Source organism: Oncorhynchus tshawytscha, linkage group LG08 (genome assembly GCF_018296145.1).
Source record: "Oncorhynchus tshawytscha isolate Ot180627B linkage group LG08, Otsh_v2.0, whole genome shotgun sequence".
NCBI lineage: Eukaryota > Metazoa > Chordata > Actinopteri > Salmoniformes > Salmonidae > Oncorhynchus > Oncorhynchus tshawytscha.
The window spans coordinates 71,771,633-71,796,154 of record NC_056436.1 but is presented as its reverse complement, the minus strand read 5'-3'; the positions used below and the strand labels follow the sequence as shown (position 1 = coordinate 71,796,154).

At 42.8% G+C, this 24,522-nt stretch overlaps 2 protein-coding genes across 3 annotated transcripts; one reads left to right on the top strand and one right to left on the bottom strand.

Annotated features, from left to right (window-relative positions):
- Window positions 1–401: 401 nt before the first annotated feature.
- Window positions 402–18,167, bottom strand: trappc11 (trafficking protein particle complex subunit 11). Of its 2 annotated transcripts, XM_024428903.2 has the most exons (30): window positions 17,928–18,167; window positions 17,187–17,411; window positions 16,802–16,971; window positions 16,633–16,703; window positions 16,323–16,437; window positions 14,579–14,678; window positions 14,324–14,397; window positions 14,101–14,197; window positions 13,860–13,993; window positions 13,624–13,771; window positions 12,889–12,982; window positions 10,949–11,028; window positions 10,241–10,319; window positions 10,071–10,125; window positions 8,892–9,037; window positions 8,618–8,679; window positions 8,383–8,515; window positions 8,132–8,262; window positions 7,874–8,029; window positions 7,490–7,677; window positions 6,992–7,140; window positions 5,770–5,891; window positions 5,441–5,560; window positions 5,263–5,328; window positions 4,860–5,016; window positions 4,458–4,569; window positions 4,227–4,318; window positions 3,959–4,092; window positions 3,292–3,459; window positions 402–1,347 (listed from the first exon to the last, which is right to left on the bottom strand). In XM_024428903.2, the coding sequence occupies exons 2-30, from the start codon at window positions 17,391–17,393 to the stop codon at window positions 1,303–1,305; spliced, it is 3,405 nt and encodes a 1,134-aa protein (XP_024284671.1). In that variant the 5' UTR covers window positions 17,394–17,411; window positions 17,928–18,167; the 3' UTR covers window positions 402–1,302. The 2 variants fall into 2 exon arrangements, with proteins under 2 accessions (XP_024284671.1, XP_024284672.1); XM_024428904.2 differs by lacking the exon at window positions 5,263–5,328.
- Window positions 18,168–18,439: 272 nt separating this feature from the next.
- On the top strand, window positions 18,440–24,234 carry abhd18 (abhydrolase domain containing 18). The gene is made up of 13 exons (XM_024428905.2): window positions 18,440–18,585; window positions 20,184–20,292; window positions 20,400–20,484; window positions 20,690–20,790; window positions 21,333–21,408; window positions 21,567–21,651; window positions 21,750–21,777; window positions 21,887–22,025; window positions 22,134–22,223; window positions 22,365–22,466; window positions 22,672–22,999; window positions 23,114–23,276; window positions 23,374–24,234. Exons 2-13 carry the CDS (start codon window positions 20,201–20,203, stop codon window positions 23,426–23,428), a joined length of 1,344 nt encoding a protein of 447 aa, XP_024284673.1. The 5' UTR covers window positions 18,440–18,585; window positions 20,184–20,200; the 3' UTR covers window positions 23,429–24,234.
- Window positions 24,235–24,522: the final 288 nt, after the last annotated feature.

The window sequence follows — 24,522 nt, the reverse complement described above, 5'->3', positions numbered from 1 at the left end:
GGGAACTTCCAATGGCACACCAATAAATTGGCAGATGGAAGCAAATCTTTTACTTATCCCATGATGAGTCTCATTCCCCATAAATCAGATACCAGGGTTGGGGTGAATTCCATTTAAATTCCAGTCAATTTAGAAATTAAAACATTGAAAAGCATTTAAGAGAACTGGAATTTCAGTATATTTCCTGAAATGACTCCAACTCTGTTAAATACTACTTGAACCACTAGCCATCACCTGCTACCTGACTGTTCTCAGGAAAAGTAGAAAGGATCACCCACAGCAGAGTTGGATTTCACCTGTCTAAATGCTGAAACATCACTGAACTTTGAATTCAAGGGCAGGCCTGATGACATCACATCATTACAGTTGGTTCAAGTTAAAACAAGGCATTTGAGAGGCTGTACAATCTTCACAAAAACCTTTAATACTATGCCGTCTTAGTTATACTGTATTCATTACATTTGACAGTCAGTGACACACACACAATCATAACTCACCCAAATGTTTTAGTTTGAAGATTAATGAGGAACTGCATCATTGATCAAGTAAAATGTGAGGGCAATTACTGTGGGTGTGTTAGTAAATTCACTAGAGTGCCAGAGTGCGCACTATTCGTAAATTCAGAGCGTTTCGCTCTCGGAGTGTTCAGAGTGCACACTGGATGCTCTGCTCTGGCCGAGGAGTAGGGATGAGCCGAGCGTTCTGACCTCACAATGGCAAGCATCCAAGCTAACTGGCTGAAGTTGGCTAGCTTGCTAGCTACTTCCAGACACAAATGAGAGAACGCCTAACACCTAACTCTGACTATTTTACTCACCCTAACAGAGCTGGTTAGGCTTTCATGTTATCCAGAGTGTTGGTGACGAACTTACTGCTGGCAACAATTTAACTACACTTTTTGTCTACGTTTACTGACACTGATCATATTCAGTGTGTGTTGCTCATTCAGAAATCCATCAGTTATTCTGCGCTCTGGCACACTAAGACAAGAGTGCTCTGAAATCGGAGTAAATAGCCGGAGTGAATTTACAAACACACCCTGTGTAACAGCTACATGACATGATAACAAAAGCCTAAGGTTTTAGATCAGTAAGCTACAATATTAATCAGTTACGGATCAATCAAGATTATAAAGTAAACTATTGTAGTTAATGCACAAAGCATCCTTTTAAAAGCGTGATTTACAGGAGGTCAAAAAGTGAATGCATCTGTGGTACAACATTTTCCAGTTGAGCCCAATAGGTGAGAGATGTGTTTCAGGTAAACTAGTATTCACTTAGGGGTGGGGTCTTGTTATGGATCTCAAGCCGCTGCAATGGAGGCATCTTCTGCTTGTCGGCCCTGGGGCTGAAATATATTTAAAAAAATAACTATTAGGATAGTTTACTGATTTTGCACTACACAGTCTACTCAAACATAATTATATCAACACTTCACTGGTTGATGGAAGGTGAATTTCGAGTTTAAGTTGGTTAATTTTGCAACTGTATTCTATGTAAATACAGTGCCTTGCGAAAGTATTCGGCCCCCTTGAACTTTGCGACCTTTTGCCACATTTCAGGCTTCAAACAAAGATATAAAACTGTATTTTTTTGTGAAGAATCAACAACAAGTGGGACACAATCATGAAGTGGAACGACATTTATTGGATATTTCAAACTTTTTTAACAAATCAAAAACTGAAAAATTGGGCGTGCAAAATTATTCAGCCCCCTTAAGTTAATACTTTGTAGCGCCACCTTTTGCTGTGATTACAGCTGTAAGTCGCTTGGGGTATGTCTCTATCAGTTTTGCACATCGAGAGACTGGACTTTTTCCCATTCCTCCTTGCAAAACAGCTCGAGCTCAGTGAGGTTGGATGGAGAGCATTTGTGAACAGCAGTTTTCAGTTCTTTCCACAGATTCTCGATTGGATTCAGGCCTGGACTTTGAATTGGCCATTCTAACACCTGGATATGTTTATTTTTGAACCATTCCATTGTAGATTTTGCTTTATGTTTTGGATCATTGTCTTGTTGGAAGACAAATCTCCATCCCAGTCTCAGGTCTTTTGCAGACTCCATCAGGTTTTCTTCCAGAATGGTCCTGTATTTGGCTCCATCCATCTTCCCATCAATTTTAACCATCTTCCCTGTCCCTGCTGAAGAAAAGCAGGCCCAAACCATGATGCTGCCACCACCATGTTTGACAGTGGGGATGGTGTGTTCAGGGTGATGAGCTGTGTTGCTTTTACGCCAAACATAACGTTTTGCATTGTTGCCAAAAAGTTCAATTTTGGTTTCATCTGACCAGAGCACCTTCTTCCACATGTTTGGTGTGTCTCCCAGGTGGCTTGTGACAAACTTTAAACGACACTTTTTATGGATATCTTTAAGAAATGGCTTTCTTCTTGCCACTCTTCCATCAAGGCCAGATTTGTGCAATATACGACTGATTGTTGTCCTATGGACAGAGTCTCCCACCTCAGCTGTAGATCTCTGCAGTTCATCCAGAGTGATCATGGGCCTCTTGGCTGCATCTCTGATCAGTCTTCTCCTTGTATGAGCTGAAAGTTTAGAGGGATGGCCAGGTCTTGGTAGATTTGCAGTGGTCTGATACTCCTTCCATTTCAATATTATCGCTTGCACAGTGCTCCTTGGGATGTTTAAAGCTTGGGAAATCTTTTTGTATCCAAATCCGGCTTTAAACTTCTTCACAACAGTATCTCGGACCTGCCTGGTGTGTTCCTTGTTCTTCATGATGCTCTCTGCGCTTTTAACGGACCTCTGAGACTATCACAGTGCAGGTGCATTTATACGGAGACTTGATTACACACAGGTGGATTGTATTTATCATCATTAGTCATTTAGGTCAACATTGGATCATTCAGAGATCCTCACTGAACTTCTGGAGAGAGTTTGCTGCACTGAAAGTAAAGGGGCTGAATAATTTTGCACGCCCAATTTTTCAGTTTTTGATTTGTTCAAAAAGTTTGAAATATCCAATAAATGTTGTTCAACATCAGGATTGTGTCCCACTTGTTGTTGATTATTCACAAAAAAATACAGTTTTATATCTTTATGTTTGAAGCCTGAAATGTGGCAAAAGGTCGCAAAGTTCAAGGGGGCCGAATAATTTCGCAAGGCACTGTATGTTTCAATATTACTGTCAGTTAACAGCACTGCAGCTAACACTGAGATGGATCTACAGAATATGCCATGTGGTTAGAAAGAGCCTAGTGGCTGTTAACATAGAATTAGAATGAATAGAGAAGAAGTTCCCTCATTTGATTTATTTGGGTTCTAAGTGTACCTTGACAAAGATGCGTGATGGGAGGAAGCGTCGAAGCAGCTGTCCGGACACGGCAGGGAAGCGCAGCAGGCTGATGTTGAGCTGGGGAAGGTTCTGGTACCCTGCCATCAGAGGGTAGAAGTTATACAACATCTCCTGCTCCGCTCCAGGCAGGATCCTCAGACGCACCTGGGGAAACACCGTGACACTAAGGGCATGTAGAGCAAGAGACCGCATGGGTCCTCAAATGGTATGGTCTATTCTAGTCTAATTCTGAATGAAAACCATCGGTTCTCTACTACATGTGTTGTTAGGCAGCAGTTTAAATTGGAATACAAATAATGGTGGAAACTCCAGCCTCAAAACAGACCAGTGTCAAGTCGAACTCTGGCACTCAGTTAAGTTGTACCCTGGGCTTGCATGTTGAACTGACAACAATAAGGAGTGTAGTAGAGAGTTGTCTGCTTGTAACTATTGCACTGTCCTTTACTCAATTTGTCTCAGGCTGTATGGAATCTCACAATAGTACTCAAGATTGTATCAGGCTCGTAGTGGACTCGTCGCTGAGTTGCACAGAAATAAACACCAAATGACGGTTGCAGTTAAAGCCAGTGAGTAATATGTTTGTGCTACTTTACAGTTTCTTTGATGTGTTTACCAAGGGGGGGGGCATGTTGCAGAGACCTACCTGCTTGAGGCCAGAGAACATGAAGGCATCACTAGGTTCCACAGACATATCCACATCCTGGACCAGCCCCGTCCGGTTCTGGATGTGGTACCTCACTGGCATAGACTCCCGCACCCTTCCAAACGACGGCAGCTCTGTAACCACCAAACACAGGGAACCATTGTTATGTACATCTGAATAGGACAGAAAAACTGGAAAACAGACATATTCGTTATTTTTAGACTCAACTGTGAAAATAATACATCATTCAGATCAAGACATGCTGTACCTGCATGAACATATAGAGGAATGGTCTCCACCATCACATGGGGGAGGGTGGCAACAGTCGTCACGACAGGTGCATCTGCACACCAAGATTTCCTGAAATAGCAATACAAATGTAATGAGTTAAAGGAAAAGAAAATGTCTTGACCTTGTGAATTTCCCATTGTGCTTGACAGGAGGAGAAATGTTAAAGTAGAGAACAGGAGAATGGCCGGCTGGAGTCAAGCAGACACACCTCTTCCAGGTGATGAGGTACTGTCCAGACGCCACGCTGCTCGTCCCGTTGAGCACAGGGGGACACTGAAGGCTGAAACACTCGCTGGCACATTCCCCTGTCTGAAGCACCACTGGTGGAAAACAACAACCAAACCTGAAGGTTAGGCTACAAGGAACTCGGGTGTGTTTCTATGCTACAAACTACTAACACACACTGAAACTACAACGACTGGGGTCATTAGAATATATGGTCTTAGATGGGAGATGTTGAGGCTTCCCCTGCAGAGCTATGTCAGAGGGAGCTTTAGTGTGCATCCCAAAATCCCTATATAGTGCACTACTTTTGACCAGGGTCCATAGGGCACTTCAGAGGGAATAGGGTGCCAACTGGGACACGACCATAGAGACGGTGGTGTCATACCCTGCTCCACCTGGGACTGGGGCTGGTCCATGGCAGCCATGGTGGGGGCCAGCTGCAGCTGGCTGGTCACGAGGTGGAGAGGCCAAGGGGACGCACTCAGGATGTCCGTCATCAGCAGAAAGGGGATGTCCACATACACTCTATCCAGGTGCTCAAACTGAAACACAACATGATCCATTATCACTGAAGTCGCTGCACTGACAAGCACTGACTTACCAACATTGAACAAAAAAACTGCACTCAAAACTGCATTCAACACCACATTAAAACTGCGCCCAAAACACCATTAAAACAGCACTCAAAACTCCATTAAAACAGCACTCAAAACTCCATTAAAACAGCACTCAAAACTACATTTGCACAACAATGCCAACAACATCAATAGAGGGAAAATAAGTTAAACCTTTGTGGATACAAACTTCATAGCAACTTCAAATGGAACAATGGTTTCTATGGTAACAGTTTCATCCTACAAAAAAAGAAAGCTATGGTCAACAAACAGTTAATTTCATACATATTTATGGACACAAGTCACAAATACTGAAACTAGCAATGAGTGAGGTTTCAGTGCACAAACTCACTTTGTGACACCTGCAGGTGATGTCTTTGCCCTCCACCTTGGTGCTCAAGGCATAGGCAACATGGAACAGGAAGATTCTGGCTCCAGTGGTGACACAGCGAACATACAGACACTTCTCAACCTGTTCAATAGAGAACGATTAGTACAAACAACACACTGCTGATGTCCCTCAAGAGATCTCAGCAAACCAAGGGGGGGCAGTTTCCCAGACACAGATGAAGCGTAGTCCTGGCCCAAAAAGCTATATTAATGGAGATTCTCCATTGGCCATGCTTTTTTTCATGATGGACAATGAGGTTGTGCAGGCCTGAGGGTGGGTGGGGGATGTACCTTTTCTCCCGGCTGGAGGTCTCCAATGGCAATGTCTGGAAGCAGTGCAGGATGGGATTCATCACACATCTCCAAACCGTTCAGGGTCACATGGGTGGACTGTGTGAGGTTTGCATCCTGACCTTAAGGTGGTGGGACAAATATCAAAGCTTGTGATACCTAACCAATGTATGTCAGTGTTTTCCCAATGCTGTAAGGTCCATAGAAATAGAATTCCTTAAACTGAGTTTTCCCATTTAAATCCCATTCTGAGAAGTCTGTTTCCAGGGTTCTATCCTGTGTCAAGCAGTTTCTGGTTCTGTAGTTGTGAACTACAGGAAAAAGAGGCCCGAGCACACCACTATTCTCATCGACTTGGCTGCAGTGGAGCAGGTTGAGAGCTTCAGGTTCCTTGGTGTCCACATCAACAAACTAACATGGTCTAATCACACCAAGACAGTCGTGAAGAGGGCATGACAAAACCTATTCCCCCCTCAGGAGACTGAAAAGATTTGTCATGGGTCCTCAGATCCTCAAAAGGTTCTACAGCTGCACCATCGAGAGCATCCTGCCTGGTTGCATCACTGCCTGGTATGGCAACTGCTCAGCCTCCGACTCCAAGGCACTACAGAGGGTAGTACGAACGGCCCAGTACATCCCTGGGGCCAAGCTTCCTGCCATCCAGGACCTCTATACCAGGCGGTGTCAGAGGAAGGCCCTAAAAATTGTCAAAGACTCCAGCCACCCTAGTCAAAGACTGTCCTCTCTGCTACCCTGGTACCGGAGCACCAAGTCTACGTCCAAGAGGCTTCTAAACAACTTCTACCCCCAAGCCATAAGACTCCTGAACATCTAGTAGAATGGCTACCCAGACTATTTGCATTGCCCCCCATCCCCTCTTTACATCACTGCTACTCTCTGTTGTCATCTATGCATAGTCACTTTAATAACTCTACCAACATCTACATACTACCTCAAATAACCGGTGCCACTGCAAATTGACTCTGCATCAGTACCCCCCTGTACATAGTTTTGCTATTGTTATTTTACTACTGCTCTTGAATTACTTTTTTATTTTATCTCTTATTCTTATCTGTATTTTTTTGAAACTGCATTATTGGTTAGGGGCTCGTAAGTAAGCATTTCACTGCAAGGTCTACACCTGTGTATTCGGCACATGTGACTAATACAATTTGATTTGATCCTGTGCTGTGTCAAACAGTTCTGGTGTAATGCTGCCTACCTGGTTTGAGTCCGGCAGTGAGTTTGACGTCTTTGGTCACTGTCTCCTCGTTGGACTGGATGGAGACAGTGATGCGGTACATCTCGTTGTTCAGAGCAGGGGGCTCATGACTCAGCTGAACAGAGATCTTGGGAATGCGAGAGATTATCCTGAAGAACAAAACACATTGTCAGATTAGGATGACGCACCGTCTGTTACCAACTCAACTATGTTTTGAACTTATGACAGTATGAAAAAAACTGAGGGCGACATTTTCCTCTATGCTGTGAGCTAATTACCTTCGTTTTAACTGGTTAGTTTAACCAGAGATTTAGTAAACAATGCGATACACACAATGGCAAGGTACAGCATCACAGCTCCCGTTGCTTGAAATGTTGCAGTGCATTATGGAAAATGTCTCTCTACCTTGGTGTGCAGACAGTGAAGCATGTCATACATGGATCTTGTAAATCAGTGACGTGACATAGTGTGATTAAACTGAACACTATGGAGACTCACATGGTGCTGGCCTGGATAGACACGGTGTCCCATTCCACATGCTGCTCTGGGACACGCCCCCTGCTCTTAAAGGACCTGGCCGCCAGCAGAGCTTCGTGGGACGAGGCAGCATCTCCTCCCCCGCCTCGCCAGTTGAGGAAGACGCAGCGGCCGTTATCACTGCCCAGCATCAGGTCCACCGCTGTGATCTAACACACACACACACACACACACACACACACAAAGTTAAACACACAAAGCTAAACACACAGTGTGCACAAATCCATAAGATAGATCACAGGTAAAAAGGTGATGCTCTTCATCTCTCTTGGTTATGTTAAATCTGTGTCTGCTATGCCAGTACAGCAGAGTTTAGGACACCCTGAGTGACACACTTTCCCTTACCTCTATCTTCTTCCCCACATCCTCAGTTTTAGCCACAAACTTGAAGCTGTATATGCGTGTCTTGCCAGGGACCAGGCACATGTTCTCTTGACTGGAGGCCTCTAGGATATCCTGAGACTTACACGGCTCCTCTACCACACACAACTGGTTATACTCCTGAAAAAGGACAGAGAGCCACCAGAGAGTCCGAGTCAACAGAGAGTGGTTGTACCTGCATGGATTGTGGTGGGGTAGTAGAGTTATGTAGTGGGCCTGTACCTGGTTGCTGAGGCTGACACACAGTTTAGAGAAGCGGACAGGGTGAGGGCAGTCAGCCCTCAGGTAGACATGCAGCTGGACCGGGTCATCCACGTGGAAACTAGGGGACAGGAACTTGGCCTTGCACTGGACTGGAAAGACCAATGTGTGGTATATGTTAGGTAGCTGTTCACAGAATCTCTCTTGTATCGTTTAAGATCTTGATGCATAATTGTATGATCTCGGTAGGTACACTGTAGAAGTGTACTAACCAAAGGGTACGTAGTCCTGCACCTCGATGGTGAACTCATTGCTGCCAGCCAGAGACATGCGGTCGCTCCACAGGGCCTGGGCAGCCTTGGCTGAGGCCTGGTCACAATCTGGCTCTGCCTCTGGGACCTCGTTCTATGAACACAGACACAGGCTCAGCGTTAACATCCACAGAACAGGGGCTACACAGTCACATGAACATCGGGTGATGTGACGGGTGCCATTTCTTCAACTCACCATCAGGACCTTGATGAGATTCTTCTCAATCCTGGATTTCTGCTCCTCCCGTAGACTAGAAGCTGGAGAAATAGACAAAAGGGAACTTAAGGAAAAATGTAAATGACAATGGACTTCTGCTGCTGTTGATAAGGTGATGGCCAGGCTCTAAACAAACTGAACATTGTAAATAAGCAACATATTAAACTGACTAAGTAGCCCATAGAAGCAGAAAATGTAATCTGGGGAGAGCTGGGTGCAGCTGAAGAGTGTCCTGTACTATACCATCCTGTACCTCGTCCGACCAGCTCCATGGAGTAGGTGATGTAGTCCTTGACGTGGGCCATCAGGTAGGAGCACCGTAGCGCTGTGCTGAGGATGGAGGTGAGCAGGCTCCACCAGCGCTCTGTACGGTAGTCACACATCACATAGTCCAGCAGTCTGCATATAGACACACAGACCAACATAGGTAGGTAAGTTTCACAATGATTCTCTTATCCGAAACTTTTAATTATTCAATCTAATCACATTTATAATATTTCAGCTTTGACTGCCAAAATAATAGCGAGTTAATACGCCACAGTAGCTCTACTGGCCTCATTACTGTAGTCCTGTAGGAACATATAAAAGGTTCACTATTCAGTGTCATCACACTGTTCTACAAATAAAGAAATAATCTCTGCCGTCCACACAACATAGGAAATGTTACTCTTCACTACCAGCTTAACCATGAACAAGCTCATCACAATGACGTAGAGAACACTGTATGCTATGTCTGTTGTTTTTTAAAGCTTTAAAATACCTTACTTTAACAATTATAATATAATTTGTGCAACTTTAAAATAGCTTTATTAGAATACAATATAATTTGATTAAAAAAACAATTATAATTTAGTTTCAAATGTGTTGCCTACAGTTCAGAAATACGTCCTTCCCCTCTTGATAAGAAATGGCCATAAGCTATATTTTTAAGACAAGTAAAAACATTAATGGATACATAAATTGGAAGCGATAAATGTATCCTACACCATGATTTTTTCCATTCATAAAATGTGTAGGGTAAGCTACCTTGCCATGGTAGATTTGCCATGGTAAACAAGGAAATTAAATACTTTATATCAATTGTACAGAATGATTGTCAAATAGACAAATTGCCCGAGGAAGACATTTCTTGACAAATGTTGGATGCAAACAGGACTAAGAGTAAACACCGAGATTCACTTAGGGAGAGGTAAATCGATGGCCGATTTGGTTGCAATTGAGATCAGCTGTGCAAGTGATTTTAGCGCCTGTTTATGGTATAACAGGAGATCCGTTGCCGATAATCTAGTCGCCATCAATGGTTGCAATTGGTCCAGTAATTTTCTGGAAGTCAGGCTTGCGCCCAATGACAGTGGGGATTTGTTATTATACTCTAATTGACTTAGTAACACATTTGACTTGTGTCCCACTGTGTTTGCTGAGTCAGGCTTACTTCAGTGCTTTGGTGTAGTCCTTGGCATGGTTGTACTCCTCTCCCATCTGCACCACTGGAGACAGACAGACAAACTTTGACAAGTACATGTAGACGCACACAAAAGCGATGCTTATGTTAACAATATTCTCCAAATGCACTGTTCCCCTTCAGCTCAGGGTAAAACTCACTCAGGTGGCTCTTCATCCGAGGACACTTGTATTTCTTGAACTGAGCCACAGCGTTGCTGAGCAGAGCAATGATTAGCTCCTGTAATACAGCAAACAGAACAATGGGAGACTCTCTCTCACACACTTTTGGCATAACAAACCAAGTTAAACCAAGAAGAATCAGTATTTTGCAGAAAACTCCGGTGCGGTTCTCATGGTATTCCTACTAAAAGTGAATCATATATTACCAGATACTGCTCTACATCACTAGTGAAGGATGCCACAAGACTGAACCTTCTGTTTACGGAGTGGAAACTTTGGCCTTTCAAATGAACGTCCACTGAACAACAGACCTGGCAATATGGTAACGCTGTTAATAAATAATCCATCCTCACTGTTCATGGAGCAAATCAGTCATTTCAGTTTGTAATGTTGCAGTATCATCCAAATCCAGAATTCACTTTTGATCTGCTTAGTGGTTTTATTCACCATCATACACCATAAAACTGAACCTCCTTTGACCTGAGAACCTGGCATGGCCTTTTTCCACAATTTACCATGAGGGTGAGAGCTTGCTATCCATTAACCTACTATAGGTCTACACTCATGGACTGCGCAAGCCCAACCCTGTGTAGCAATGTAGCCTTCATGCACTGAAAGAGGATTCAGCGTTAGTAGAACATGAGAATGGCTGTGTCGTGCTGAATGAGTGAGTGAATGTGGACTAACGGAGTGGGGAACATCCTTCTCCTTCATTTGCAGCGCCAGGATCCCTCCTTTCTCCTTCTCCATGTGTGGGGGATCGATACCTGCAAATACAAAATAAGACATTTCAATCAATATTTAGAAACTGATCAAAACAGCATTCTTGGTTTAAACGCCTGTATTTTTCTTAAAACTGCATGTTTGCTTAAGGGCTTGTAAGGAAACATTTCACTGTAAGGTCTACTACACCTGTTGTATTTGGCTCATGTGACAAATAACATTTGATTTGAGCTGTACACACAAGTCTAAACACATACAGTGGGGCAAAAAAGTATTTAGTCAGCCACCAATTGTGCAAGTTCTCCCACTTAAAAAAGATGAGGCCTGTAATTTTCATCATAGGTACACTTCAACTATGACAGACAAAATTAGGAAAAAAAATCCAGAAAATCACATTGTAGGATTTTTAATGAATTTATTTGCAAATTATGGTGGAAAATAAGTATTTGGTCACCTACAAACAAGCGAGATTTCTGGCTCTCACAGACCTGGTACTTCTTCTTTAAGAGGATCCTCTGTCCTCCACTCGTTACCTGTATTAATGGCACCTGTTTGAACTTGTTATCAGTATAAAAGACACCTGTCCACAACCTCAAACAGTCACACTCCAAACTCCACTATGGCCAAGACAAAAGAGCTGTCAAAGGAAAACAGAAACAGAATTGTAGACCTGCACCAGGCTGGGAAGGCTGAATCTGCAATAGGTAAGCAGCTTGGTTTGAAGAAATCAACTGTGGGAGCAATTGTTAGGAAATCGAAGACATACAAGACCACTGATAATCTCCCTCGATCTGGGGCTCCACGCAAGATCTCACCCCGTGGGGTCAAAATGATCACAAGAACGGTGAGCAAAAATCCCAGAACCACACGGGGGGACCTACTGAATGACCTGCAGAGAGCTGGGACCAAAGTAACAACTTCTACCATCAGTAACACACTACGCCGCCACGGACTCAAATCCTGCAGTGCCAGACGTGTCCCCCTGCTTAAGCCAGTACATGTCCAGGCCTGTCTGAAGTTTGCTAGAGAGCATTTGGAGGATCCAGAAGAAGATTGGGAGAATGTCATATGGTCAGATGAAACCAAAATATAACTTTTTGGTAAAAACTCAACTCGTCGTGTTTGGAAGACAAAGAATGCTGAGTTGAATCCAAACAACACCATACCTACTGTGAAGCATGGGGGTGGAAACATCATGCTTTGGGGCTGTTTTTCTGCAAAGGGACCAGGACGACTGATCCGTGTAAAGGAAAGAATGAATGGGGCCATGTATCGTGAGATTTTGAGTGAAAACCTCCTTCCATCAGCAAGGGCATTGAAGATGAAACGTGGCTGGGTCTTTCAGCATGACAATGATCCCAAACACACCGCCCGGGCAACGAAGGAGTGGCTTCGTAAGAAGCATTTCAAGGTCCTGGAGTGGCCTAGCCAGTCTCCAGATCTCAACCCCATAGAAAATCTTTGGAGGGAGTTGAAAGTCCGTGTTGCCCAGCAACAGCCCCAAAACATCACTGCTCTAGAGGAGATCTGCATGGAGGAATGGGCCAAAATACCAGCAACAGTGTGTGAAAACCTTGTGAAGACTTACAGAAAACATTTGACCTCTGTCATTGCCAACAAAGGGTATATAACAAAGTATTGAGATAAACTTTTGTTATTGACCAAATACTTATTTTCCACCATAATTTGCAAATAAATTCATAAAAAATCCTACAATGTGATTTTCTGGATTTTTTTTTCTAATTTTGTCTGTCATAGTTGAAGTGTACCTCTGATAAATTACAGGCCTCTCTCATCTTAAGTGGGAGAACTTGCACAATTTGTGGCTGACTAAATACTTTTTTCCCCCACTGTAAAAGCTACTTTTAGTGCTGAAAGATTAGTGTCGAGATGGGCATACTCACTCTGGTGGCCCTGTCTCCAGGCTCTCTGCCCATAGAAGTCCAGAGCCCCGCTGGGAGTCTCCAGGTGGTCTGGGGTGGGGTAGCTCACACTGGCCTGCGAAAGGGAAATACAGTGAAGGTCCGTCAACATGTGATAACGGTCATGGGGGGGGGGATGCCATGAGGGGGCATAGAGGCCTTCTGACGCGATTGTTGTGCTGTGTGTAAACTAGAATGATTGCACTGAATGAAGAATCTACGATGCAGACATCAACAAAAATATTAGCCCATATCAATGCCATACATTACACATTATATACTCATATGTTGAGTTTCCATCTGAGATCTCCCCCACTGTTTCACCCAAAAGGCTCAGACTTTTCTGTTTCCATCTACATGGGCCAGCACCCGTGTCTCACTAGGCCATACGGCTGCAGAGGCCCTGCTCTCACTTGGGGACAAAGCCAGGCCACTGGTACTTTCCGCTGTCATTTACATAACAATGGCTAACTGTGAACTCTAACACCTTCTCACAAAACTACTGTCTTGATGATGCAGAAGTTCTGCACACCCTAAGTCTTTAGTGTCACACAATTACATTAACGTTGACATTAACATAAAACCCTTGAGGCACACCGGTATGAGGTAAGTCTCAGTTGGAAGTGCAGCAATAGTGGCTCTATATACATTTTCCCTTCTCAAGCTGCTGCAGTCTTGTGAAAGACAGGTGTCTGAGTCACACATGCATTGCTGTACCTCATGGGCACACAGGTGAGTTGCTTGCTGCTTGCGTTCCTGGGCGTAGTAGGCAGCCTGCTGGTAGTAGAAGCCAGGGTTCTGAGTCTGGATGGCCGTCAGACCCAGCTTGATCGCCTCATCAAACAGGTCACCAAAAGACTGGAACCTGGGAGTGAGAAAATGAGTGGAGATGGGTTATTATCAGGGAAGAATGGTAGGGAAGAATGGTAGGGAAGTGGGTATTGACTTCTTACTGTTTGGACATCCATGCTGTGTGCTCAAATGCCAGCTCTGCACTACCAATCTTCTTCTTGCACAGATCAATATGCTTCCTGAACTGAGCAATGGCATCCAAAGGTGTGTTGTGTTGGAAGCATAGTCGACAGATCTGAAAAGAGGTTTTCTGTTACACATGTAACTCAACAGGGTATACAGCACAGTCTATATGTTGGGAGCGCAATGTCTGCATTCCAGTTCATTATGATCCAAAAGCACCTTGTAGTTTATGAATCCAGCCATGGTCTTTATCTCCAGCATGTTGGTCTCGTGGGTTCTCAGCTCATGTACAAGGCTGTAGGCAGTCCTGTAGTACCTGCATCAGAAACAGTACTAATGATGTGTCAGACAGACAGACAGCACTAGAGAGATGCATTGTAAGACCAATCATATATATATATACACACACACACACAAGCCAGTAGAGCTGTGTTGAACTTACTTTAGGGAATTCTGTGTGTCTTGCTTGAGCTCACTGAAGAATGCAATCTTAAACTGGTGTCTCACAAACAGCAACTGCAACAACAACATGCACCAGTTGATGACATTGCAGTGATATAACCAGCATGAGCTTAGCTGCAAATTAAGTAATTAAAATAAAAATGAGAGAGACTTGGAGGAGTCATTGATTAACATAGTGGTGGTGGAGATCATAGGGAACCAGGAAAACACACACATTATTTCTGTCATGTCTCACCTGATGGGTTGTTTTGTTGAGGAACTCTTTGTGGGATTTGACCCTCCTAATCTCTGTGTAATAGTAAGTCTGTGCATGCTCATAGAACGCATTTTCCAGCCTGCAAATAAGTACATAACACATACTAGGGAAGCTTCGTGATAAGGGTAACATACAACACCAGTCAACTGTTTCAACACGCCTACGCATTCAAGGGTTTTTCTTTATTTAGACTATTTTCTACATTGTAGAATAATAGTGAAGACATCAAAACTATGAAATAACACATATGGACTCATGTAGTAACCCAAAAAGTGTTAAACAAATCAAAATATATTTTATATTTCAGATTCTTCAAAGTAGCCACCCTTTGCCTTGATGACAGCTTTGCACACTCTTGGCATTCTTGCAACCAGCTTCATGAGGTAGTCACCTATAATCAATTTCAATTAATAGGTATGCCTTGTTAAAAGTTAATTTGTGGAATTTCTTTCCTTCTTAATGCTTAATGCATTTGAGCCAATCAGTTGTGTTGTGACAAGGTAGGGTTGGTATACAGCCCTATTTGGTAAAATACCAAGTCCATATTATTGCAAGAACAGCTCAAATAAGCAAAGAGAAATGACAGTCCATCATTACTTTAAGACATGAAGGTCAGTCAATGCGGAAAATTTCAAGAACTTTGAAAAAGTTTCTTCAAGTGCAGTCAAAAAAACCATCAAGCACTATGATGAAACTGGCTCTCATAAGGACCGCCACAGGAAAAGAAGATCCAGAGTTACCTCTGCTGCAGATGATTAGTTCATTAGAGTTACCAGCCTCAGAAATGGCCAATTAACTGCAATTAACTCAGGCCTTCATGGTCAAATTGCTGCCAAGAAACCACTACTAAAGGACACCAATAATGAGAAGATACTCGCTTGGGCCAAGAAACACAAACAATGGACATAAGACTGGTGGAAATATGTCCTTTGGTCTGATGAGTCCAAATTTGAGATTTCTGGTTATAACCGCAGTGTCTTTGTGAGACACAGTAGGTCAATGGATGATCTCTGCCTGTGTGATTCCCACTGAAGCATGGAGGAGGAGGTGCGATGGTGACACTGTGATTTATTTAGAATTCAAGGAACACTTAACCAGCATGGCTACCACAGCATTCTACAGCGATAAGCCATCCCATCTGGTTTGCACTTAGTGGGACTATCATATGTCTTTCAACAGGACAATGACCCAACACACCTCCAGGCTATGTAAGAGCTATTTGACCAAGAAGGAGAGCGATGGATTGCTGCATCAGATGACCTGGCCTCAACAATTGCCCAACCTTAACCTAATTGAGATGGTTTGGGTTGAGTTGAGTTGAACCGCAGGGTGAAGGAAAAGCGGCCAACAAGTGCTCAGCATATGTGGGAACTCCTTCAAGACTGTTGGAAAAGCATTCCAAGTGAAGCTGGTTGAGAGAATGCCAAATGAATGCAAAGCTGTAATCAAGGCAACGGGTGGCTACTTTTATTTAATTTGTTTAACACTTTTTTGGTTACTACATGATTCCATGTGTAATTTCATTGTTTGTATGTCTTCACTATTATTCTACAATGTAGAAAATAGTAAAAATAATGAAAAACCCTTGAATGAGTAGTTTCCAAACTTTTCACTGGTACTGTACATGTCATATATTAAGAGATGATGGTGTCAACACGGCTATCGGTAATTTTGCTCAGGGCCTTTGATCTGATCCCGGGTCCCACCAAGAGGAATTACTTACCTGATGATGTAGCCCACGAGGTGATCAGTGTGAGGGAGGACGAAGAGAGACTTCCCAGACAGGTCACAGGCATTGCACAGGGAAGCAGCCCTCTCTGAAGCCACCAGGTCCTCACCTTGGCAGACAGCAGCAGCACAAATTCAGTCAGAGTCCAAGTATGCAGCCTAAACATACATTGCATGACACAATACAATCTCTACAGTACTGACATGGTTGTCAGTCCTACAGATGTAATATTGTGGCTATGTTGATCATAAAACTTAAAAGTACAATCAACATCTATGATCTGTATAACTGTAGATGCAATTACCTGGAGGAAGAGGGGTTTTCTTCTGAATTAAAACAACTGCAACCTTGGTGTTTCTTCCTTGAAGGCTTGTTCTGTGAATGACATATTCATGATATACATTGCTTCAACTCAACAAACCCACCTATAGATCTTCATTGATGACCAGTGAAGAGGAGTAGTACTACTGTACCTGACTATCTCTACTTTAGTGGCACACTCAGACTGCTTCTCCTTCCAAACTGCATCATCCCAGTCCAGCTCATAGAACAGCACCAGCAAGGCAGGCACCAGGTTCAGGTGCTTGTTCATCCAGCCTGTCTTCAAGATCCCTTTGGGGATGTACCACTCATAGGAGGTTCTCTGAGAAAACAACAATAGGGTCATATTCACTTGTAGGCATGAAACTGAAGAATACAAGTTGAAACGGGAAGGTAGCCTCGTCTACTATCTGATCGCTTGTTTACGTTTTCCATTGCACACAGTTTTGCTACCGTTGTGCTTTAGTGTATACGCCCCAAATGTTTGTGTTTGGGAACAAATTATGTAAGTGGGTAACCTCATCAAGCAGCACTTACTTTGGTCCTACACTTTGGGTATTCATGGTCTCCTGGAAGGACCTTGAATGAGATGGGGACCCTGTCGGCCCTCCTGTTGGCACAGAAGGCATCCCATATTGCCCTATGGATGGCGTTATAAGTTACATCCAGCCCAGTCAGGGCCACAAAGGCCATGGGCCGGCAGCACAGCTCCGGGGGCAGATCCCATTGGGTCGGACTCATCATGATTGATGCTGCTGCAATCTAAACATGGAACAGACAACACAGACTGTTTACAACTATAGATAGCTATGTACGTCTGCAATGACAGGTGCACAACATATGTTCGTATGATGAGAAATATATATATATATTTTTTTAACTTCAACAAGACATTGTACATCTGGCAGAAACAAGCAGAATTGCGAGTACATTGTGAAAAGAATCCTAAAACGGTCAAAACACAATAAACAAACAACATGTGTATCAAACAACAAGTCACAAGTATTCACAGTTGTTACAGCTGATGTCTGCCCTACAAATACAATCACAAAGTTGTGATTTAGCTTACAATGGCCGTATTATTAGCTAGCTAGGCACAACCACAATCACCAGAGTCAATTCAGAAAGAAAGAGGCAATAACATAGGACTGCATTGGCTCGTGGAAATAGCTGGCTACATTCACGTTGACACATTCATGTTATGATCAATTGTCGACGTACACACAGTGACAGAAATGGTAGCTTGTAGTAAAGGCGATTAACAAACTAGCTACTTACCAAGCCAGCTAATGCTAGCTAGCTAGGCAACTCGGGTAAGCTAACTGGCTGAGTGTTGAAGAACGACTGAAAAATAAAAAAGTGCTTAGCTACATAAGTAACATTTCCAACTATATGTCGAATTCAGAATGTACATCAGTCAGCAAACAGTAACGTTAGCAAAGCCAACTAGTTAGCCAGTGACGAATAGCTTCCTGTCTCCTGATGCCTTCTGCTGACATGTAACGTTAGCTAGCTAGTGAACACAAACCCAGGCAGAATATTGAGTACTACCGCCACCTGCTGGACAATCAATGTACCCAATAGGTCAAATAACACCCAATTAGATTTATATCATTCGTCACACCATAACATTTTTGGACATCAAAATACACAATTTGTTTTGTTATCCAACAGTTTATTTTGCACCAGTAAACTCTGTATGAGTAGTGTATATATGTATTTTTTGTCACTATTCCTTGTCAAAAGGTGGCAGCAATCTCCAAGTGACTTTTACAAACACCACAGAAAAAGAAATTAGCTACATCCGTTTCACAATTCGCATGGCACGATGGGACGTGGGGAGCCCAGCGGTAGTGGAATTCGCCCTCTACGATAGCCATACAATTCCAAGACTGAGTTATCAGCGAAAGGCCACCACACTCCGTTTCAATTTGAGGTATAATATCCTCTTTCTAATGCCTTTTTTTGTTGTCTCTCGTGATTACTTCAGGCGTTACATCGGCATACAACAATTAATGTAATGGTAAGGCATGTTAATTCACGATAGCTAACGTTGGGCGTGTTCGAGTGGATCACTTTTGTCAAGTCAGTGATCATCGTTGGTCATAGCCTTACAACGTGTGTTGTATTATTTAATCATTGTCCGACTTGCGGCTGCATGAACTTGACATAAATAATGTGATCTAAGGTCATTAAGTTTAGACTGCAAGTGTCTCTAAATGCTCTTTACCAACTTCATCCTGCAGTCGTCGCCTGCATTGTGTGAGGCTCTATTGTCAACCAATCATTAGGGTGTTTTTGTTTGACTTCGCGAACGTGACCAAAGACATGACTGGAACAGGAACCAGCTTTGGCGCGATTCATTTATAGAGTTACATTTGAGGCTACTATACAGGTTTTATTTTCTGGGACTGAGTTTGTGACATGGGAGTTGGAGCTATGTTTATTTCGACATTATAGAGATTAAATGTATAAACAATGCCAACACTACCATGTTGGTCTGAGCCTAGTTGTAAAAACCCATTTGTGTTCGGCTGTCGCAGAGCTCACAAATAGACGTTCGTCTAAAACAACCGGGGCAAAGTACAGCCAGCGGGACGAGAAAGGTATTTTTTTTTGTTCCACAATTTAGTGGTTTCCAATTGGTAGTTACTCTTGTCCATCGCTGCAACTCCCGTACGGACTCTAGAGAGGCGAAGTTCGAGAGCTGTGCGTCCTCCGAAACACGACCCTGCCAAGCCGCAATGTTTCTTGACACAATGCCAGCTTAACCCGGAAGCCAGCTGCACCAATGTGTTGGAGGAAACACCGTACACCTGGCGCCCGTGTCAGCATGCATGAGCCCGGTCCGCGATTGTGCTCAACCTCATGGGTCTCCCAGTCACTGCCAGCTGTGACACAGCCTGGGATCGAACCCGGGTCTGTAGTGATGCCTCAAACACTGCGATGTAGTGCCTTAGATTGCTGCGTCACCCCCACCAATAGATTTTTAACGAACATTTGGTCCCCCCAAAAATGCAGCCCTCCATTGAATGTCTAAATCCCTATGTGGCCCTAGGGCCCAAAAGTTTGCCCACCCCTGGTCTAAAACATTGGAGGTTATGAAATAACGGAGCCCCATTCATTTTCAATTAAGTGGGCGGGGGGATGTTGGGCGCTGCAAGTATGGCCAAAGGAGCATGAACAGGGCTGGACCCAAATTGGGGAAATCGAAACTTTTGTCTTGCATTTCGGGACGTCACGTTGCTATTGACCATTCAAAGCTCACTATAGTTTCCAGCCCCTACTGGATTGACTATTGATTCCTAGCACTATCTAGGCTGCTTGTTAGCACCAACATGAAGGCGACGCTAGGATGGCAATCTGAATTTACACGTACAAAGGATCTCAGACACTCTTAAACGTGCCTGTTGTCACTTGTTGTGTGAACTCCACGGGGTTCGAGAGAGCCTGTGTTTCTGGTTTTCAGGAATAAATGTTTCTGGTAGACATTAAGTGAAATCTAATGGACTTATTTTCTGGCTTATCATTCAGATGAGAGATCCTTGTCAATGGGTGTGAGCCGGCTGGATGTTCTTTACAGAAAGCTTCTCCTCACCAAGCTTTTCATCCAAGGTTGGGGAAAGCCTGATGATCTGAAAAGGTAGCCTAAAATATGCCCACTGTCATATGGCAATCACTAGGTACATTTTCACCTAATTCTTATTTTTGTGGCAGTGTAAATTTAACCACTTTTTCATATTTCCACAGAATATTTGAGTTACGGAAAATCGTTGGCAATAGAGAGAAGTGTAAGGAACTGGTACCTAAGGACTATCCTGTGTTTATTGACAAGGTACCCCTCCCTCACTTCAATCAGCCTAAAGTCTTAACAAATGCATTTTGGTCTGAACTCTTACAGTGCCTTTCCAATTTTTTTTCATTGGTCTGTAGCCTAGTGAGCCATTTCACATTTTAATAATATGCACATTGCCATTGACTCAACCTGTTTTATGGTGAAACATCTTGCTGTTGTTTATATTTTTTTGCTGTTGTCTTAGGTAGAAGACCAGTCTGACTGCAAAATACACAATGGGTATTTCATATCTCCTCTGGAGCACATTGTTCCTGGTATCTTGCCATCAGAGTCCATCAAAGCCAGGTAATGGAAATAATACTGTCACTAAATGAGTCAAATTTTGCAGATTGCCATATAGTAATAATAGACCATGTCTCCTATTACTTGGGAAAAATCTATGATCAATTTGATCTTACCTCTGAGTTTATATTATGCAGTTTTTTTTGTGTCAAAGCTGGAATCGGTAGCGGTGAAACTGACAGAAAAACAGTATTCTACTGTGATTTCTTTTATTTTTCCCATGATGCTGGATCCTCCTCCTGACCGTAAAAAAATAAAATTCTGTAAAATATATAGTAATACAACAACAAAAAGTTGACCAGTTTCAACAGTTGCTGTTTCACCTTATGCAGATCTCAGATTTAAGTAAAGTAAGAAGCCTTGTCTGAGCCAGAACAGCCCATAGGGTAGTTTCTCCCTCTGAACAGGATGCTATCACAGGGCCTCACCCCAAATCCATCTCCTTAATGTTAACAGCCAAGCAGAGAGGCATTGGGTCCCATTTTTAGTCTTTGGTATCAAAGCAGACACTAATCCCAAGGCCTATGTTTTTTGTGTGTTTTAAGGTTCCAGTTTATAGTTCCAAAGAAGTGGAAAAACCACAAGCCTGTATGTATTCACTTGGCTGGGACTGGAGATCATGTAAGTTACATTAGCTACTAAATGCTTCATAATATTCTTTGCACTAACAGGGTAGCTACATCTGTCAATCAAATTTAATAGCTTCCCCCGATCAACTGCACAAACCAGGTATCAACCGTTGATGTACAACCTCTCATAGAAAATAGCTTTATTTTCAGTTCTTCTGGAAGAGGCGGACCCTCATGGCCAGACCCATGATAAAGGAGGCAGGAATGGCTTCACTTCTCCTGGAAAACCCTTATTATATCCTTTTAATTAGAGAAATAGTAAAATAAGTATTAATATACTATTTACATTGTTTTTAAATATTCTTATTCCAATTCCTTAACTACGACTTGTACATGGGTACCGGAAACCAAAAGAACAAGTGTAAGTCATCCCCATAACCTTGTCTTGTTTTTTTCAAAACATCTACCGTTTATTCGAGTGTCAAGGCAATGTCGTTATGATTTGTGCTTTATGCTTGGTGTTTGTCTAGTCGTTCCAGCCTGAGGAATGTGTCTGACCTCTTTGTGATGGGAGCAGCACTCATCCTGGAGTCTGCAGTGCTGCTCCACTGGCTGGAGAGGGAGGACTACTGGCCCCTTGGCATGACTGGTATCTCAATGGGAGGGCATGTAAGTACACGCCACACAATCATTCATTCTGTTACCAAAAGTAGACATCAGTTAAGTTCATTCTTAAAGGAGATAGAACAATCAGTGGAAGCTCTCATCTTCTCACAGATGGCATCCTTAGCTGTAACCAACTGGCCAAAGCCCATACCGCTGATTCCCTGTCTCTCCTGGACCACAGCTTCCAATGTTTTTACAACAGTAAGTATTCCTTTATCCATCTCAAATTTACAAAGCCCATTTCTCAGTCTTCAATTTATTTTTAAAAACTAAAAGCAAATCAGTAAACTGCCCAAATTTGTTAAGTGCTATGCCCTGAAATACATATTTTGTGTTTTACAGGGTGTTTTGAGCAAAGCTGTGAACTGGAGGGAACTGGAGAAGCAGTATGCAATGCACTCTGTGTACGAACAGGAAATCATCAGACTGTTGGAGTACTGTGGGGTAAACCTTAATTCCATAACATAATGTTAGGTATTCATATCCTACTATATCGTACCATCTGTTTTATAGCTTGATGTCAATTCAATCAATCCTTTTTACAGCAGTTGTCATAAATGGCTTTACAGATTGATTCATTCTTTAATAATTGATACATTATTAGTGCAGTCAATTGGTTCATAATTGACAAGACAACCTTTCATTTCAGGTTGATTCCTTCAAGATGGGTCAGGAGTTTCTAAAGAGCTCACTTGACACGCTTTCTGGTCTGGATCTCTCCACGGACATCTTGGGTCTGCATTCCCCCGAGAGGGACCGCATGGGGATGCGCACCTCTGCCCTGCACTCCCGGGCCGGGGAAGGAGCTAATGTACAGGACCACGATCATGGGCTGGACCAGATGCTTTCCTCTGTGAACATGCAGCATACCAACATCAACAAGGGCAGTGGGCGGCAGCGCCAGTCCCTCCACACTGAGTCTCTGGACTTCATGAAGGGTGTCATGGATGAGTGCACACACATCGCTAACTTCTCAGGTGAGAATTGACAGATTCTTATAGAGCTGGGACCCCAAAAATGCTGTAGTTGTGCAGTAGAACTTGTTTAGCTCAATTGAGTAACACTCAAGCCTGGCTGTCTTGGTTTTCCAGTGCCGTTGGATCCCAGTCTAATCATTCTGATACAGGCAAAGGAAGATGCTTATATTCCACGCACCGGTGTGCGCAGTCTACAAGAGATCTGGCCAGGCTGTGAGGTGCGGTATCTCAACGGTGGCCATGTCAGCGCCTACCTCTTCAAACAGGGACTTTTTCGGTGAGTAAATGGTTCCACAATTTCACAAAGAGACATATGCCCATTGTTGTCTTTCTGTAATATTCTGAAATAATTATTTGGTATGTTTGTCTTACAGGCAAGCCATCTATGATGCCTATGACCGATACCTTGAAAAGTATTCCAATACCTAGCCACTAAAACAGAAACTCATCCTCACAGGAAAAGGATTCCATTTTCTAATTTGTAAATAATCTCAAATTATGCAGTAGAATTTGATGACCTCAAATAGTCAAACAAATCCTGAAGGATACATTTGTAACATATCCATACACTTAAAATGAGGTGCTACTGAAATGACAATAGTTTTATGTAAAAAATTGAATATTGTTTATATGGATAAATGGGTATAGATGTCTTCTAAAGCTCAAGAATGATCCCACATTTGCCAATTCCACACTTTGTGCTCCTCAACCCATCTTTATCCATGTTGTTGCCTTCACCCTTTGATTCTAGGACTAAAGGCTTTGATCAAGATGTGCCTCACTTTATCTTAACATGTTCATATCTTTCCCCCAAACCTGTCTTTCCCCACATTGAATTATTCTCAATATTTCTGATCCTCCCCTGCTCTAACATGTTATACACCTGTTACTTCTTACAAAAGTTTAGATGGGGGATATTGTGTCAGAGCAGGCTCTCCAACACCATTCCTGGAGAGCTACCCTTCTGTGGGTTTTTGCTCCAACCCCAGTTGTAACTAACCTTATTTAGCATGTCGACCAGCTAATTATTAGAATCAGGTGTGCTAGATGAGGGTTGGAGTTAACCTAAAGGACAGTAGCTCTCCAGTATTGGAGTAAACACGGCGTTAATAGTAAATGGTCTACTCCCTCATCAACCAAATGTTTTATAAATGTCACAAATGTTCCTAAACAATGTTTTACTACTCCAGTGGACCTTCTGTTTTAACTCTGAAATAAAAAGGTCAATCTATCAATTCCTGTCTGTTTTTCATTCAGGTGTGTTACATCTACAAAAACATTTTTCATTTGCAGAAATCTAAGTAACATTACTCAAATCAGGAATGCAACTCAAGTGTTTACATGCTCATTCATACGCAGTACACAATGAACATTGACTGCACAGTTGACCTTCTTACAAATAATATGAAAGTTCTGTTTAGGTCATATGTAGTTTGTGACACCATTGGGTGTATGACATTGTACGTATCCAAAGGCAAAGTGAACAGATAAAAACCATCCTGTTTGGGCCAGATGAGCAAAAT

Coding starts and splice junctions, on each gene's coding strand:
- abhd18 (XM_024428905.2), top strand. CDS start 20,201: ATGGGTGTGAGCCGGCTGGATGTTCTTTACAGAAAGCTTCTCCTCACC. Junction 21,778..21,886: donor CGGAAACCAAAAGAACAAGT/GTAAGTCATCCC, acceptor GTGTTTGTCTAG/TCGTTCCAGCCTGAGGAATG. Junction 23,277..23,373: donor TTCAAACAGGGACTTTTTCG/GTGAGTAAATGG, acceptor TTTGTCTTACAG/GCAAGCCATCTATGATGCCT.
- trappc11 (XM_024428903.2), bottom strand. CDS start 17,393: ATGATGAGTCCGACCCAATGGGATCTGCCCCCGGAGCTGTGCTGCCGG. Junction 16,438..16,632: donor GAAAACCCCTCTTCCTCCAG/GTAATTGCATCT, acceptor CTGTCTGCCAAG/GTGAGGACCTGGTGGCTTCA. Junction 14,198..14,323: donor GACACACAGAATTCCCTAAA/GTAAGTTCAACA, acceptor TTTCTGATGCAG/GTACTACAGGACTGCCTACA.